At 39.4% G+C, this 18,008-nt stretch overlaps 2 protein-coding genes across 2 annotated transcripts; both read left to right on the top strand.

Moving 5' to 3' along the window:
- The first annotated feature begins 1,483 nt into the window (after nt 1-1,483).
- Nucleotides 1,484-4,336, top strand: ciarta (circadian associated repressor of transcription a). Its single transcript, XM_037693741.1, has 5 exons — nt 1,484-1,831; nt 1,922-1,997; nt 2,083-2,161; nt 2,314-2,467; nt 2,765-4,336. The coding sequence occupies exons 1-5, from the start codon at nt 1,484-1,486 to the stop codon at nt 3,119-3,121; spliced, it is 1,014 nt and encodes a 337-aa protein (XP_037549669.1). The 3' UTR covers nt 3,122-4,336.
- A 1,395-nt stretch (nt 4,337-5,731) lies between these two features.
- Nucleotides 5,732-17,373, top strand: rprd2a (regulation of nuclear pre-mRNA domain containing 2a). The gene is made up of 10 exons (XM_037693391.1): nt 5,732-6,078; nt 10,575-10,704; nt 12,043-12,194; nt 12,379-12,431; nt 12,530-12,656; nt 12,776-12,951; nt 14,291-14,633; nt 14,719-14,919; nt 15,031-15,213; nt 15,321-17,373. Exons 1-10 carry the CDS (start codon nt 5,904-5,906, stop codon nt 16,994-16,996), a joined length of 3,216 nt encoding a protein of 1,071 aa, XP_037549319.1. The 5' UTR covers nt 5,732-5,903; the 3' UTR covers nt 16,997-17,373.
- The last annotated feature ends 635 nt before the right edge of the window (nt 17,374-18,008 follow it).

Below are 18,008 nucleotides of genomic sequence, written 5' to 3' on the forward strand. Positions count from 1 at the left end.
AGGTAAGAACTCCTCACTTAAAACATAAAAACACACGACTCCATGATAATTTTTAAAGATATGTTTTTGTTTCCGTTTTCTTACAATATCACTATTTTTTTTTTTTTTAAACCGTTTCGAGTAGTTCACATGCTCATACAGTTTTATTTTAAGTACAGTGTTGCGAAATAATTAGTTTTTAAAACTTGTGGACGAACATTATATATTTTTTCCAATGCCAGATAGTCAAATAGAATAGAGGCTTTATTTTAGGTTATACAATAAAGAATAAAATAGAAATGATCTTCAGATGGACACAAAAGTGTAACAGCGAGGTGAACTTTCAGGACAACAATTTGTGACTTTTTGTGTTTTTGTTTTGTTTAAATGTAAATGTGCATCTTTCATGTACCACGTGCAGTCTTCTCCCATTTAAAAAGCAAGTTTTTACCAATAATTTGTAAGTTATTGCTTTGTTTTTGTGCGTAATGTAGGCAGGTCCACCTATTTGAGTCAAAGGGGCAGAATGCTTAAAATCTTTACTACTTCCTGAATTTTTTTTCCCCACTATATTGTCTGTTTTTAGACTTTGTTTTGTTTTGCATGAAAAGGGGAAAGTTGTGGGTCTGCAGAGTTAAAATGCAAATAAATGATCCTTATTCCACAGTACTCCACAGTAATTTCAAACACCTGTAGAGATATGGAAACGAGGATCTGCTGGATCAGGACTGACCAATCAGAACTGTCTGCTGTTTGTAACAGATACCAATTTATTCAAGTGAGCTTTAATATTATAAATAAAATGGTGCATTTACCACGTAGACATAAAATATAAAGCATAACCAAGTGGTTCAAAACTCCAAAGTTCATGCTCAATAATCCAGGTATAAAAGCCAACAATCAAATCATCTGGACGTTTTTTTTTTATTTGCTGTGACGTTTCATCCTTCATCCAAAGGACTTCTTCAATCTGAGGAGCCACCAAACAAAACCGATTCCCAAGTGGCATAATGTGTTCGTAACCCCCATCGCAGTTAACCGTCAGATCGTTTTAACTCTATTTTAACTTGAATTGAAATCGTTAAACTTCAGAATTATAGAAATGGCCAAAATGCTTTTAAAATAACCAATGTTTTCACCACGATTAAAAGATTCAGATTTTCTGTGGTCGTCTTTTTTAATTTAGATTTTTAGCGTTAACAAAATGTTTATTCAACTAAATGAGCCTGGAGCTTTTTATACGTTTAGTCACATCAGGTGAATCGGCTGCAGCAGGATACTGTATCAAAGCTTATCTTGACTGCATTGTACCGGTACTTGCTCAGACATGGTGCAAACGTTACTCATCGCTCTAAACTCCCAGTGTACTTGTATTTGTTAGAGATTAAACTTACTGTGGTTTAGTTTTGTTTGTTATTTTGACCTACGAGAACAGTTTATGGTTTCTTTTAGGTTTACTTTGGTTAAACGGTTACATTCATGAGTACTGTGTGTATCTGCACAGATGACCTCATTGGGCAAATCATCCAAATGGCCGTCCTACGACTCGCTGCCCTCCACTTCAAGCTTCCTCCTCAGCGAGAGCGAGCAGACCGAGGACGAAGCGGACGTCTTCTCAGAGGGAGAGGGCGACGCCGGACTAAGAAGACCTTCCTCGACCGACGATGGAGTTGCACAGCGTTCTGAAAATTATCTCCATATCCCACATCGTCAGCTGCATTCGAGGTTTAGCGGCCATCAGCCTAAACTCTGCTCCGACAAACACAGACGCCCTCACGCAGCCTGTTTACCTGGAGCTGCTTCCCTCAGTACTTCCTCATCGACACCGGGGGACCTGGCGTTCGCTCAGAAAGTGAGCAGCCTTCAGCTGAAATTAAGGTGTTTGTCTCTGTTCCTGCAAACTAAGCTTTGTGGTAAAAAACTGGTCTTTGTTGTTTTTCAGTGTGCTGATTTGCGCAGGTTTATCTGTCCTTTGCTTGAGCTTCTACACGGACTAAAGACGGGGCGGTTTGAGAAAGGTATGTGGCCGTTGAATATGTGGTATTGTCTTTATTGATATGTTTAATCAAGCCACACGTGTCTGATTTGATTGGGTGTTTATAGGTCTAACCAGGTTCCAGCAGACAGTTGCCATTGACAGATTACAGCGGATTCTTGGGATGCTTCAGAAACCTGAAATGGGGTAAGAAAAGTATAAATTAAATCCTTTTTGTCTGTTTATTATTATTGTTTTTTTTGTATTGTGGTCAGCATTTTTTTCTCTATGCTCATACATTGACTTAAGATAAGTGTGTGGTTTTAACAGCAGTAAACACGTCTGTGTATTTGCTGTAGAGAGAAATATCTTCAAAGTCTGCTGCAGATTGAGCTGCTGCTCAAATCGTGGTTCCCCCTGGAGACGACGAGGTCCACAAACGTGTCCGAACAGACCACCGCTCCGACGCTCGGCCCACACAGGCGTCACAACCAGCTCCACATTCCCGTCAAGGTGAGCTTCTTATTTTTTGGTGGTTAAATGCAGAGACTAATTTCGCCATTGTATGGAAACATACAGTGCTGACATTGTGATGACATTATTATTATTATTTATAGTAGCTTTGCTGCCTTTATGATGATCTCTTTAGAAGAATTATCAGACTTTGGCAAATAAAAAAAGATAAAGCAAAGCAGAAAACATTTAATTTGTGTGTTTTTTTTTTTAAATTTTGTAATTCCAAAAAGAGTTATGCAATTTCCACTAATACTTTTGTTGCTGTTGTTATTTTTGGCTCTGTTAACGCTGCAGAAGAGAAAACTGAGCTGGTCTGCCCCCGACCTCGCTGACGGAGTCCCAGCCAAGCACATCCACCACCAACACGCCGCCGCGTCACTGGACACCGCTTCGACGCGTCTTCCTCCGTCACCTGAAAGTCCCGCTGCGCCAGAGGGAGACGCCGTCAAACTGACCCCGGACGACTGTGCACCCGGGCCACAGGTCACAGACGGGACTGGCCCTTTAAGTAGGTCTCCACGTTTGTGCAGCAGGAGAGACTGCGAGGATCGGAAACCTGCTGAGATTCCTCCGTCCTGTCGCAGCAGCCTGGCCACACAGGACTGCTCGGTGTCTTCAAGCAACGGCATTACTACAAGCGACTCGCTTTAACCGCCGGCGCCTGACCTTGCTATCACATGGAGGCAGCTGAGCACGTCGGGCAGGGTAAAGACAGGAGGCGGACCTGATTACATAATCAGAGAGTGAGGTTGAGCCGGTCTGTGACGCCTGCAAGGCACATTTAAACAGAGGAGGAGGAGAAACAGATACTGATTAACCCCCGACTCTCCAGCCATTGTTCGGATGAGAGTTTGCACTAAATGATTACAAGGAACGATTGTTTGTAGGAAGTCTACCTTTTATTTTAGTAAATAAAAAGATATGGGGAAAAAAAACCACGTGATCCGTTAAAGTCGTCGTTGCAATGTTCAGTATCTTTTGATATAATTTAAATCGAGTGTTTTAGCATATAGGTTTTATCTTCCAGTTATTTTGGGATTATTATTGTTTTATGCAGAGCTCGCTGCGTCTGTTAAACAGTTGTTGTGGCAATTAGAACAAGGGCGGCTGTCTTAAAGCGTCTTTCCTCCAGAAGCCAGTATTTTGTGTTCTGTGTGTTTTTTTTTTTGTTTGTTTGTTTTTTTAAGAACGTGGCCCGGAGCCGCGCCTGGACCGAATCGATTCTTCCTGCACCCGTTCGCTTCGCCATCCAGACAAATCAAGTCCCGGTGGTTCTTATGTAACCTGCTGACAGACAGTTGTTGTCCACTTCTTGACTTTTTGTTGCCACGTTTACAGAGGAAGCGTGTTTTTATAAAGATGAGATGATGAAAAATGACTGACTGTAGCATGTACTGTATAATGGAGAAGAGTAGCTGCGGCCAAAATGTGCCAAACAAATCCTTGTTTTTGCATTTTTTTTTTTATATCGTTTTCACCTCACGTTGGTTTATTTTTAGAATACTGGTATTTATCATATACGAGCTTTGTGTCTGCACTAAGGATTGAAAATAACGCGATTGTTGAGGGAGCGGGAAATTTTCTTCAACGTTCTTCTGTTCGCCTTTTTTTTTTTTTTTTGAAAATGGAAAATTTCAGTGTGCTTTTAGGTTAAAAAAATTAATATATTTAAGCAGGAGTGACTTTGAATTGATGCATCTGCACTTTGGATGACAACGAGGAAAATGTTACACGTCTGTGATCATCGTTCATTCACTTCATGGGCGAACTTCTTTCGGCACTTTGTAGGGAGCAGATTAGAGCATCGGGATGGTTTAGGTTTTTAAAATTTGGTTTAAAAAGTTCCAAAGGACGTTTCAGAGCGAAGACAACGACCAGCTTTGTGCCTGATTTCAAACTGAGCTGCTTTTCTAAGATTCTCTGTAAGTGCTGTTCTGTTGAGCAGTTATTACAATAATCCTGGAAATGAGGAAACATTTTTCAGTCCTGAACTCAAATTTTATTTTATTTAGTAGCGCTTGAGGTTTTTATCATGTTGGTTTTCATTCATCCCTGGTGGTTTGTCACCAGGCAGCCTTATTTATAATCTCAAAAATAAGATTGTCTGACTTTTAATGATACAACATTATTTAAAATACAATTTAGTAAACGATCATGAAAACAACCAAGTGTGCCATAAAAAAAAAAAACCTGAATTATTTAACGTTGAGATGCAAAGTAAAGAACAGGAAAACATTTGGAGCCGTTTGTTGTTTTCATTTTGTCTTGCAGTCAATAAGAGCATCTATTTCAGTTGTTTGGGTGTAAAAATTATTTTATTTTGTTTTAAGCCATTTTTTTTGTTTCTTTACACTTGTTCTTACTGGAGATCTTGATAAAGACATATTTTTATACATAAACAATTTATGAAACTATAGTGGTTTGCTTACTGAGATTTCACACTCCTGATTTATCTGTTTTGAGATTTAAGAAAATGCTTGACACTTTTAACTGTTGTTAAACCATAAATAAAGATTCTGCCATTTCCATTGATTCATGGTGTTTTATGCATTTTTAAAGACTTTAGAAAATTCAGTCTGTTACTCCTTTGTGAAAAATGTTTTTTAAATTACATTAAAAATAAATTATTGCAAAAAATGTAACTGCTGATTTTGCATTCATAATTTTTTTTTTGCACACTTTTTTCCATAAAACTACTTAATATTTTCTGCCTTTTTTTTGGTTATTCATTAATCAAAAAGTTAATCTGGTTCAGGAGATAGGGTGCAATTATTATTTTTGTAACTTTTATACTTTTTAACACATTCAAGTTCCATAACAAGCATTTTCTCCATAGAAATTCAACGAAGTCTTGAATTTGCCATAAACTTTGCTCTCTTTGAAATCTGCCTCGGCATTTTTCTATCTTCCTAATCTACGTTTGTCATTTTAGTTTACTTTTCTGCTCCTGTTATTTAGCATTTTATTTTTAAATTTTAGCCAACCTTTTGCTACTTTGAAATTCTAGCTAAAAATTTTTTTTTTAAATATTTTCTTTTTATTATTCACAACAGTAACAGTTCGTGACAGTGTCAGCAGGTGGCGCTATGACGGAGGCGACAGTCATTACCTTCCGGTACGCTAGGCGGCGCCATAATCAAGTTACGTTTACCGGAAATGTTCATTCCCGCACCAGGATGTCGTAAGGCGCTAAGTTTTAACCATAAGTGACGAATAATAATAACACCAATTATCTCTGGTGTACAGTCTCACGCTGGCAAGGCAAAGCAAAAACGGCTAAACTAAAGTTTAGTACTGTGTGAATTAAAACGAGAAGCCGAGCGGCTGCGGAATGTGTGTTCAGCGTTAAGCTAACCATGCTAAGCTAAGTGCGCTACCCTTGAGATAACTTCTTTTTGGAATGATACGTGATTTTTAAAAAGCTCCTGCGGACATGGCGGCGGGGTCAGGAGCCTCTTCTGGCGCATTTCTGGACTCGACTCTGGACAAGAAGTTTCGAAATGTCACAAACACGATGGACTCCATTCAGGGACTATCAACGTGGTGCATAGAAAACAAGAAGTACCACAGCCTCATTGTGCGATACTGGATGAAGTGTTTAAAGAAAGGTGAGCAGCTTTACCATCTTCACTTACTGTTGGAATAATGGGATCGACTGGTTAAATCATTGACATGAATTCCTCTACGAACCAATAGATTTTTTTTTAACTGCTCTTTTGTTTATTCTATTGTTTGGTGGTGAGAAACAGTTTAAATCCGTAAATATGTGGTTGAGAATTTGGACAGAATCAAGTTGTTTATTATTAGAAGATCCATCATCTTGAATTTTTTTCAATGCAACCAAGCCTTTAGTCGTTTGGATTGTTTTAATGTAAACATGATCAAAAACTAGATGGACACAATTTTTAATTGTTTTCTGCATAAAGTGCAGTTGGTAAAACTCTGTTTTTTAATCTGGCGTAAAACAAAAAAAAAGTACATTTCCATGCACATTTAAAATGCACAATCTTATGTAGATTTTGCCTTTGCTTCCAAGATGAAAGATCTGGTCCTTTTTTTATTTTTTGCTTTTGTCCTATTTACTGTAGTAAATGAATACTAGTTTCTTTTCACTTGAAAAGACAGAGCCTTCCACACTTGTCCAGTATTCCCAAATCCTTACTACACACAGTATTTCAAGATGTGAGTTTTCAGCTAATAGACTGCCTGATTGTCTCAAAAAGTATTTTTCATGCCTATCAAACATATTTTGGAATAAAACTAAGTGACTGGAAAAAAAAAAGAGATCTGAAATATTCAAAGTAAAATTAGAAATCTGAAATATTATATGTAAAAACTTTCATTTTAAGTTGTTTAAGTATTGCTTTTATGCTATCTACTAATTTCCACATTGGAAATGCATCACCAAATATTAATGCATGATACACTGCCTGGCCAAAAAAAATGTTACGCTAATATTTCGTTGGACCGCCTTCAGCATTGATTACAGCGTGCATTCTCTGTGGCATTGTTTCGATAAGCTTCTGCAATGTCACAAGATCCATTTCCATCCAGTGTTGCATTAATTTTTCACCAAAATCTTATATTGATGACTAGACACTAGGCATGATGGGTGCATCACGTCACCTGCCTCTCTTCTTACCCTGATGCACCCATCATTCTGGAACAGGGTAAATCTGGACTCATCAGATCACATGACCTTCTTCCATTGCTCCAGAGTCCAATCTTTATGCTCACTAGCAAATTGAAGCCTTTTTTTCTTCTTCTTCCAGTTAGCCTCACTGGTTAGTGGTTTTCTTAAGGCTACACAGCTGTTCAGTCCCAATCCCTTGAGCTCCCTTCACATTGTGCGTGTGGAAATGCTCTTACTTTCACTATTAAACATAGCTCTGAGTGCTACTGTTGTTTTTCTTCCATTTGATTTCACCAAACGTTTAAGTGATCACCGATCACGATCATTCAGGATTTTTTTCCGGCCACATTTCTTCCTCGAAGACGATGGGTCCCTACTATCCTTCCAGTTTTTAAAAATGCATTGGACAGTTCTTAATCCAGTTTTAGTAGTTTCTTCCATCTCCTTAGATGTTTTCTCTGCTTGATGCCAATGATTTGACCCTTCTCAAACAGAACAACATCTTTTCCACGACCACGTGTGTCTTTCAACATGGTTGAAATGAGAAGCAACTCATTGCACCAGTTGAGGTTAAACAACTTGTTGCCAGCTGAAAGATAATCACCCATGCAGTAATTATCCAACAGGAGGCTTGTACCTATTTGCTTAGTTAAATCCAGATGATGACTTTTTTTTTTTGGCCAGGCAGTGTATTTTAATATATTTATTGTTTTACTGTACTTTAAAAAAATCCAGACATTATCTGTAGTAGGCATCAAGGAAAGGATGGAAATATGTATTTTATTTGATACAACCTACTTTACTTTGGGCTGCATATTTTAAGATTATAATTAAGAATGACCTGTTGTTTAGTTTAAGAAAGTATTGTTGAAAACGGGGCTGGTAATTAAATTTTCTTTTAATTCATGAGATCATGAGGAAAACCATTATTGTCCCTGTGTTTCAGATTCTTGCCTCCTGATGTGTGTAAGAAAGACTGAAAACAGATCATTAGTCAAGATGTTTCTTTAAAAAAGCTTGATTGTATAGTAATTTATTAAAAGTAAATGAATTATTTTCCATTGGAGGGGCCACTTTAAAATCCAGAGTTTTGTCTTAATTCTTTGTTGTTTTACTTGAGCTTGTGTCACATTGTCTGACTAAAATAACCTCGAAAGTTGTGCTTTTTTAATTATTTGAGTTTAGCTTATAGGTAATTACTGCTTTTATCTTGAGTTCACAACCTGAGATCCTGACTTTTACTTGATGACTAATCTGTCAGTAAGTTTCAGGATTAGGGTTTGAAAAATACTCTCCAATAATGTTCATTCGGATGACATAAAAATAGTTTTTTTTGTCATTAATTTAAGTTAACCTACAAGCTTTCTAATGTTTCAAGTCTTTCATCTGGATAACAGTTAACAGTTTCTTCTTTATAGCTGTTGTGTTGGGCTTTGTTTGTCCCACATGCTCATTCTTTTTGCTGCTTTTGAGCTTTTTCAGTGTTCTTGGACTGCTTGTATGCTTTTCTTGGCAATACTTCCCATTCTGTTTGCACAAATAAGATATTTAACCAAACTTTGTGCTGAACTGCCTTCTTGAAGGAGATTTATAAAAATCATTTCCTGTCATTCCTCCTCCCTGTGAATTAGATTATCAGGTCTGCAACGTTTCCATTGATGTTAGTTAAATGTTTGTGATGCAGATACATGAAGCAAACACATAAATGCGTCAAATTATCCATCTTAAATAGAGGAATGCCTCGGTCTGGTTATTTACTGATTTATTCAGGTTATTTATTACACAGTTAAACTTCCAGTAGTTTGCATAACTCTATATTTTCCATTTAAATGTTACTGCCATCCTTTTATTACGTAATTAATTACCGGTAGTTTATTTTACAACAAATCAATATTTATTATATTTAACACTCAAAATAACAAGTTAGACTTATCCTTAAATACTAATTGTTCATACTGGATATTTTCCATCCATCCATTATCTTTACCCGCGTCTTCCTATTCTGGTCACAGGGTTGCATATTTTTTCTTGTCTCAATATATTCAGGAATGATCACTTATTTAACTCTCAATCAAACTGATATATGTATTCATATTTATCTGAAATAAGGCAAAACTTGCTGTGTATTTGAGAAAATATGCTGATTTGTCTGTTGAAAAGCATTTTCTTTATCCCTGTTGATGTCTGATTTCATTATGTAACATTACTTCACTGTGATTTTTTTTTATTTTTTTTTATTTAATTGTGAAGATGTTTATTGTTGGAGTTGAACCACAGCTTTATTTTTATTTAGAAATCTGGAGACATGTTATTGCCAGGTATTTTTGTGATTAGTACAACAAAAAAGTCACTTTTCTGTCAGGTTAGCTTCTTCACATGCCATTTTATGTTGGTACTGATTTTAAAATGGGCCTATGTGTTTTTTTGTTAATGACTAAAATGAGGAACATTATTATGTCAGCGTTTGCTCAGGTGTCTTTGTAATATCTGAGTGTGCATGTTTTGACAGAGAACAGTCTCAAAATGTTCTGTTGGAGATTTAATAAATGTCCCAGATATCATCGTTCTACCAAAAATGCATATTTTGTCTCGGAGGGGACGAGTAAAGTCGCTTAGTGACGGCGTGCAGGAGGATTTAAACCATTCTCAACAGCTGCGCTTTAAGTCTGTAAGGAAATGCGTCATAATAAATTTTATTTTTAAGTTATTATAGAGTAAAACGTACAAGAAACTATAAAATAACAGTAGGTTAACAAAGAGTGCTCCATTTGAGTCGATGTATGAGGTTTTCCACTCATCTCACAATGAACAGCTCAAAAATAATGACATATTAATTAGGTGCTGTAAATTAATACTAACTTATATGTTAAAGCCAAATTTGGGCTTTGGTTTTTGGTGGCTGATATAACCAGTGAACGTACGATGTGTTTTGCTTTGGTCACAGTGAATTTGTGAACTGTTTCCTGTTCAACTGTTTTGGATTTTCAGTTTTGGTTCATATATATTTTTGTTATTTAAGGATGTCGTGTAACAGATTGTTGAGTGAATGGTGTGAATTCTGCAGGAGTGAGGCTTGCAGAAAGGGTTTGTTGTTATTCTGTGAAGTGAGGAAACATCGTTACAAAATGTTTAAGCTAAAAACAAACTGATATTTGCAAAGTTGCTGATTGATTATTTTATTGATTGAATGTGCACCATTTATTTAATTATTAGTCATTTAAAAGATTAACATCTAACCTCTATGTCCTGTATTTACTTTCACTTTTAAATGATTTGCTTGTAATATTTTTTCACAAACTGACTGTGCGTAGCCTTTTTTAAAGACATGTTTATGGTTTCTTTTTTTTTAAGGTTGGATTTGATAATAATGGCTGATTGGTGCCGTTAAAACCACAGAAACGTAGAGAAATAGTTTAAAAACCGTGTAAATGTATTGCATACACTGCTTATTTGTTCTTTTCTCCTCTGCAGCTGACACCTCCCACAGGCTCAATCTGTTGTACGTCGCCAATGATGTCATTCAAAACTGCAAAAGGAGAAACGCCATCGTTTACCGGACGGCGTTTGCTGAAGTGCTACCAGACGCCTTCTTACTGGTCAAGTAAGTGGAGTTATGGTTCGGCTGATGGGGCGGGGAGATGAAACGTGATGATATTCTGGAGTGGGGATATTTGAGAATGACCACAGCCTTAACTTTGGACTTCATGCACAGATTTTCCTTCCAAGCACTTGTTTTTGGTTTGATAGAGTTCAAACCACACAACTAATCCTCCACAGTATTTACTACAGCTGTCCATCTTATTAAGAAATTTTCTGCATATTATGCATTGATTTCCCTTCACTTACTAGTATTTTGAATCATTGAACGTGCTGGCAAAATCACTGCTTAAGTTTAAGTTTAATATGGTGGCCCTGAGGCGTAAATGAGCATTTGAAAAAACAGAATTACATTTCAAAAAACAAAATTAAATTAGACAAAAACACAACAAAAGCACAACAACATTTGAAAAAAACGGAATTACATTTGACCAAAACAGAATTACATTAAGCCAAAGCGGAAGTAGCCCAAGCAGAAGTGACCAAAGCGGAAGTGGCCAGAATCACATTTGAAAAAACGGAATTTCATTTGAAAAAAATAGAATTACACTTGAAAACATGAAATTACATTAAGCGGAAGTGGTCAAAGCGGAAGTGGCTAAAAATCTAAAAAATAAAGAGTCACATTTGGATAAAAATTAAAGAATCACATTTGAGAAAAGCGGAATTACATTTCAAAAAAACAAAATTAAATTTGGAAAAAACATAAAAACACAACATTTGAAACAACGGAATTACATTTGAACAAAAGGGAATTACATTAAGCCAAAGTGGAAGTAGCCAAAGCGGAAGTGGCCAAAGTGGAAGTGGCCGGAATCATATTTAAAAAAACGGAATTACATTTGAAAGAACTGAATTACATTTGAAAAACACGGAATTAATGTTATTTAGTTTTTCAAATGTAATTCCGTTTTTTAAAAATATGATTCCGGCCACTTCCGCTTTGGCCAATTCTGCTTTGGCCACTTCCGCTTTGGCCACTTCCGCTTTGGCCACTTCCGCTTTGGCATAATGTAATTCCATTTGGTTCAAATGTAATTCCGTTTTTTCAAACGTTGTGGTTTTTTTTGTTTTGCTTGTGTTTTTCAAATTTGATTTTGTTTTTTGAAATGCAATATATATATATATATTTTTTCAAATGTTCATTTACACCTCAGGGCCACCATAGTTTACACTTCAAAGCAGGCCAGACTTGGGTCTGCATAATCTGAGCATCTCTAAGGTTTACCAATGAAAGCAGCTCAAATAATTACCTCTTCATTTGGCGCTGTATTTGTTTGGTTTTGAGGCATTGTTTGTGCATTAATAAAACTTGTTTCATTTTTAAAAAAACATTTTTTAGCAGTGAGGGCGACTTCAATATGATCAAATCAGTGGAGAGGATTCTGTCCATCTGGGAGGAGAGGGGTGTGTATTCAGGGATGCTCATTACTGAGCTTAGGAACACTTTAGCTAAAGAAGAGTCCCCTCCTGAGACACCCATGGAGCAGAGAAGTGAGTGCCGCTCTCATTCTTAACATTTTTACTCGATTTAATGTCATCATTTAAGGTTTACTGTTCTATTCTCTGTCTTCGGGGTTTATTTTAAAACTAACTCTTTATGGTATGCTGCTCTACAAATACATTTGAGGATTATTGTTTCAGTTTTAGTGATTTGCTGATTCTTATGTATTTAAAGCTCCAGTTGAGTCTAAAGCAGATCTGCGGTCCAAGATTGTGGCTGAGTTTGTGGTAAGAATTTAAATACATCCCAGCTTGCCATTTAGCAAGCGTGTTTTGAATCTTTTAGCTCAAACATTGCGGCGACTGAACCCCATTTTCTGCTTTAGCCGCAGGCGTTTTTGGAACAACTGTCCAAGTACAAGAGATCTCTGGAGGAGGTTGATCTCAGAGAGAAACAGCTGGCTGCTATGAGGGTTGACATCTTCAGTTCGGATGCTCTCAAGAAGCTCAAAGGTGCCTAACTAGGTCACCTTTTCACTGTTGCACAGTCTAACTTGGTGCAAAACAATCTTTCTAGCTCTGCTTTTCGGTTTCTCCTTTCAAATTCATGCCCACATTCTCCACTCTTCCAGATAAAGCAGGAGGGAAGAAGTTCTCCAGGGACTTCGAGGAGGGAAGCGCTCAGCTGCAGGAGTTTGTAAAGTTCTTTGAGCAACAATCCAAAACGGGCCCCCAACTCCTGGAGGCGCTCAGCAATGCAGATATCTTTTACGAAATGCAGTACAAAGAGGTCAAAATTGTTGCAAACGTGAGTATTTCAAGAATTAAATCTTACATTTGTTTTTATTTGAAGTCTCGAATATAAGGACGTTTATTTTCCCACAGCTCCAGTGAGGTTAGTTTAAGTAGAATAGCTATGAGCAGTTAGTATCTTACCTGCGAGTTCAGAACGGGTTCAGTTTGGAAGTTTATAGAGGAACAGAAAAAGGTTTGTAAGCTCAATGCAGTATATAATTCACAAAAACGGTTAAATCGTGTCATCTGGACAAGTTTCTTTAAGGGAGAAAGAAGAAACTTGAAAAAGAAACTTGTCAAGATGACGTGATTTAACCTTTTTTGTGACCTTATAGAGGAGTCGAGCTATCTGCTTCTCGGTGCAGCGTCTATATAAAACAACTGGAACCTCCACAAAAAAAAAAAAGACATAAAACCAAGGTGGCCACAGAATGAAACGGAGCATATAATTGTCAGAAACCGTAAAAATGAAAATTCCAATAATATACGAAGGGATTTGAATTTTTATATGTCAGATTTTGGTTTTACATGACTTACAAATCATTGCCTTTAAAACTGCAATTAAATCAAAGGTTGTCCACTTCCTTTATGGTGCACTACATTTCGAGTCAGCCATTTCGTAGTGTTTTGAGTATTTAAGTAATGTTTTTAATCTACTATATAGTTTATAGAATCTGGTTTTGTGTTCCAGTAAAAGTAGTGCACAGAATTTGTACGCTGCTCCAGTGGAAATAGACCACAATGCATTGCAGCCTGAGCAGACGCCTTTAATATAAAGTCTTGTCTCCTGCTGTCTGAGTTGAGGAAACATTAGAAAAATCTTCTGATCCTGTAAATAAAACATTTAAGTAAAAAAAAAAAGAAACATTTTAATAAATGTGTTGTAATTCACAGTGAACAGTGAGCTACATTTCAAGTTGTATTGTTGTGAGGCTGTTTTTTGTTATTTGCTCGCAACTTTAAAATCAGTTGATCTGTACAAAAATATTTGGCAGGTTTTAATATATTGAAGGTTGTAGTTCATGCTTGTGGATAAAAAAAAGGAAGAAACAAAAACATGCAACTCATGAGCGTAAATAACTTTTTTATCTCCGCGTGATGGAGACGGATGATGTCCGTCACGTCAGATTCTGACGGGCGTTCCAGCTCGATGGTGTTTATTTATGCGACCCCTGAAGAGAATACTGCGTATAATTATGAAGTACGCTCCTGTATTGTTCAAAATACAGAAGCGCTCCGTGTAGCGAGTCAGCATCTCAGACACAGACGAAGTGTTTCGTGCTTTTTATTTAGCTTAAAGTTAGCTTTCGAACCTTTTCAAGCAAAGATGCTGACCTTTGTATTCTCTTCAGGCTTACCAAACGTTTGCAAACCGGGTGTCCCACCTCAAACGTAAGCTGGACGCCCTGAAAGCCACCTTACCGGACCTGGACGAGTCACCCATCCCCTCGCCTTCTGCAGACGCACCTTCTCCAACCGGCTCCGAGTCCCCTTTTCACGATATGGAGCTGGCCCATCCCGATCCAGAACTGGACGGTTCTGCTATGGATGATGATACAGAACCACCAGCCCCAAGCCCCCTGTCCTCCCCAGGAGGATCACCTAAACCGGCAGACGCTCTTGGAGTAAATGACAATCGTGAAGTGGAGGACATGGAGCTCTCTGACGAGGAAACGGACAGCGGCGGTATCATAGGTCAGCCGCTGTTGCAGATAAACACTGACTGTGACTTATTTGTATCTGAACTTTTTTTTTCTCACTTTTCTGTTTCTCATTCCAGTCGAGGAGTCGGTCGAACCCGTTCACGAACCAGAGGAGCCCACTCCAGTTCCTGCAACAACTGAACCATTACTAGCGACAGAGCCAGTTGTCCCTCAGGTCGCCCCTTGTGCAGCTCTTCCTGCAGCCGCCATAGAGAATGTTGACATGGACAAAATTAGCTCCATCCTCAGCAGCATCAACCCAGTCGTGAAGAACACGGGTGAGCACGCTAATCCTGACCTCACAGCGCTCACGTCTTCGCGACGTGTGCTCAGAGAGCTGCTGGGATCTTGGTGGATTCATGGGATACGTGTCTGGTTCTGTTTTGCAGGGCTTGTGATGGAGAGTCCTCCTACAGCTTCACCCATTATTTGCTCTGAGAAGCCCAAACCTGCTGCTCCTTTGGCCCTACATGATGCCAGTTCTTTAATTAGCCTCCTCTCCAAGGTGGATATGAGTCCTGCTGACCTCCTCAGTGCTCTGTCCAAAGTTCAGGGACACAGCAGCGTTAAAGGTGAGCAAATGGATTATTTTTTATCGTTTTAAAAGCTTACTGTAGATTTACAATAAAAACAGCACACATGCTTTAAATACTCTTGCATGTTTTGTTTTTATATTTAGGCGTCACTTCTAGCCAGTCACCTGATGTGGTCCCAGATGCCCCCACTGCAGACAACACTACCCCCTCTCCCTTATCCACATCTTCATCAGAAGCTCCCTCTCGGAGCATGTCTCCCTCCCTTGTAGCACCTGTGCCTTCATCAAACCCAGCTGTACAGCAGAGCTCGGGGACTCCAGCCGCTCCCGAAACTTCCAACAAAGCTTCTGCCCTGGTCCAAGCTCTTCATAGGGACATGGACATGGACCTGGCTACAGAACCAGAACCATCTTATTCCTCTGTTAGTTTAGAGTCTAAAATCCACAACTTTCTGCACGGAAACCCAGCCTTCAGTTCACCTGACTTGAATTTTTCTGCAAACCCAGCGCCAGAACGGAGTAATTTTAGCCCAGTAGCTGGCGCAGACAACCAAGATGGGACCCCAGTTAGGGACGAAGGAGGAGGGACCCCAACTCAAGACGAGATCATGGACAAGCCAGTGGTCCCGTTAACGCCCAGCACAAACCAGTTAACTGTTGGTGAAACTGTCAAAGCAGCTTCTGGGTTATTTGAGAACAGCGCGCAGCCGATTCCTAACAGTCCCCCTCGTCAAGCTCACTCGCTGCCAAGTGTGTCTCAGAACGGGCAGGTCTTCCACTCGTTCCCGTACGGCAAACAGGATTTATCGGAGGGTGGGGTTACGGCACCTGTTGCACATTACCCTGTGCAGACAGGGGGGCCTGTATCTAGAGACAGAGCTGCAGGCAGTGCCAGTGGCGCACAGACAGTTGAGAGCTTTAAAGAAGGAAATGAACAGAGTTGGTTTGGTGATGGTTACCCGAGGGGGAGCTCTCAGCAGCCCGGCGGCTACAACGTGTTAGCGCCTGGAGGGGCTGGAGAAAACAACACATCAGGACTTTATCCATACCAAACAGAGCAAATGCAGGAACCACAAGAGTTAGTCTCCCAGCAGGGGCCCACTGCAACCTCCTTCTTTAAAAATGCCCTTCCTCCTGTCCCAAAGTTACCACCCCCTCCATCTGCTTTTGATTTTCCTTTGCCCTCGGCCGGTGGTATGATGAACCCCCCAGAGCAGGAGCCTATGCCCAGCACGAATGTAGAGGGGGTGTTTGGGAACACTGGGGACAGCATCATCAGTGGGATGGTAGTTTATGACCATCAGCACACGCTGCATCCTGACGATTCATTCCATGACCCACAACGCCCCCACCCAAACGAACTGCGGTACCAGGAGGACCTAGGGCGTTACCATGACGAGCCCAGACAGCGCGATGCCCAGTTCCCTTACGACGATCCCCACTACCCCCCAGACGATCCATATTTCAGACCAGTAAGTCCTCCACACCCGTACCCAAGAGTCCGAGGGCGTCTCAGTCCCCCGCCCTCGGGGGACCAGCTCTTCGCCCGCGACTATCAGCGGCACAGCCTTCCTCCTCCTCGTCCTCCTAACTACGCACCGAGGCGACCACCGCCTCCTCGTGAAATCCGTCATCCTGGTCCGCGGCCTCCACATCGCCCCCCTCATCCGGCACTCCTCCCACACCCCAGAGGACCACCTCGTGCTCCTTTCTCTCATTTCCATGGTCCTGAACTGAGGTTCAGAGGCAAGCGGCCAGGTCCAAGAATAAGGGGTCCGATGTTTCCTCCGAAAAGACCCTTTCTGCCACCGCGGTACTGACAGAACGCTCTTAAATCCCCTGCCAGACGGTGGCCCCACCAGCAGCCCCGTGAAGCCTCTGGGTGGGCATCAGAGGACAGTCCAACAAGAATACCTGAAGGAGACGCGTACCGGAAGTGAGCAGAAAACACGGAGGCTCCGAGACGACTGCCGAGCTGAAGAGAGAAGACAGAAGATTAAAGAAAATCAAAGGTGGATATATATACATATATATATCACTTTTTCTGTTATTTGCTCCACTAATGAAGCGTTGCATTGAATATTAAAATATGTTACGGAGCATCAGTTTAACTGAGGTCAGAGTGAGTGCACGCAGTCTAATGTACGTTAAATATTCGCAGACCTTTCCTCTTTTTTTTTTTTTTCCTTCTTTTCCACCAGTTCAGATCGAAAAGTTATTTTTGCTACAAAAAGTAATAGAATGTAGTTGTTGAAATGTTTCTTCTGTAATTTAGTTCAATGTCGAGCAGTTTTGACTGCTTTTCTTCTACATCAGCAGTAGTTTTTGGTAAAAAAAAATAAAAAAATAAAATCAGTTAAATTTGGGTATGATAATCCGAGTGTATGTTCTAGATTATTTGTTGCTTTTACAATAATATATTGGAAGAAACATTTTTTATTGTTTCCAACCCGGATTGTACTTTCTGTGAAGCGATTTTTGTCTCATGAAGTCCGTCTTCAGTGATAGTTTTACAACTCGTTTACGTTGTTGAAAGAAGAACGCTGCAACCCTGGGAAAATTGGAGAGGTGTAATCCCCTCCCCGCCCTCCATCTTACGACGCCAACGCAGAAGAGTTTAAATCTGGAAGCGATGAAGATATTCGTCTTCAGTTTTCATTCCTTGAACTGATTAATAAAAATCTGAGTTCGAAAAGTGTGTTGTTGTTTTCTTTCATATGATCGCTGCCCTAAATGTTGAATTAGGTGGCTCAAACTTGGACTATCAAAAAAATAACCACGCGGCTATCGCAGAAAGATTAAATTTAGGATTATATTTAAACGTTAACTTTT

The sequence above is a fragment of the Nematolebias whitei genome, chromosome 19 (genome assembly GCF_014905685.2).
Source record: "Nematolebias whitei isolate Nwh7 chromosome 19, NemWhi1, whole genome shotgun sequence".
NCBI lineage: Eukaryota > Metazoa > Chordata > Actinopteri > Cyprinodontiformes > Rivulidae > Nematolebias > Nematolebias whitei.

Coding starts and splice junctions, on each gene's coding strand:
- ciarta (XM_037693741.1), top strand. CDS start 1,484: ATGACCTCATTGGGCAAATCATCCAAATGGCCGTCCTACGACTCGCTG. Junction 1,832..1,921: donor ACCTGGCGTTCGCTCAGAAA/GTGAGCAGCCTT, acceptor GTTGTTTTTCAG/TGTGCTGATTTGCGCAGGTT. Junction 2,468..2,764: donor AGCTCCACATTCCCGTCAAG/GTGAGCTTCTTA, acceptor TTAACGCTGCAG/AAGAGAAAACTGAGCTGGTC.
- rprd2a (XM_037693391.1), top strand. CDS start 5,904: ATGGCGGCGGGGTCAGGAGCCTCTTCTGGCGCATTTCTGGACTCGACT. Junction 12,657..12,775: donor TGCTCTCAAGAAGCTCAAAG/GTGCCTAACTAG, acceptor CCACTCTTCCAG/ATAAAGCAGGAGGGAAGAAG. Junction 15,214..15,320: donor GGGACACAGCAGCGTTAAAG/GTGAGCAAATGG, acceptor TTTTATATTTAG/GCGTCACTTCTAGCCAGTCA.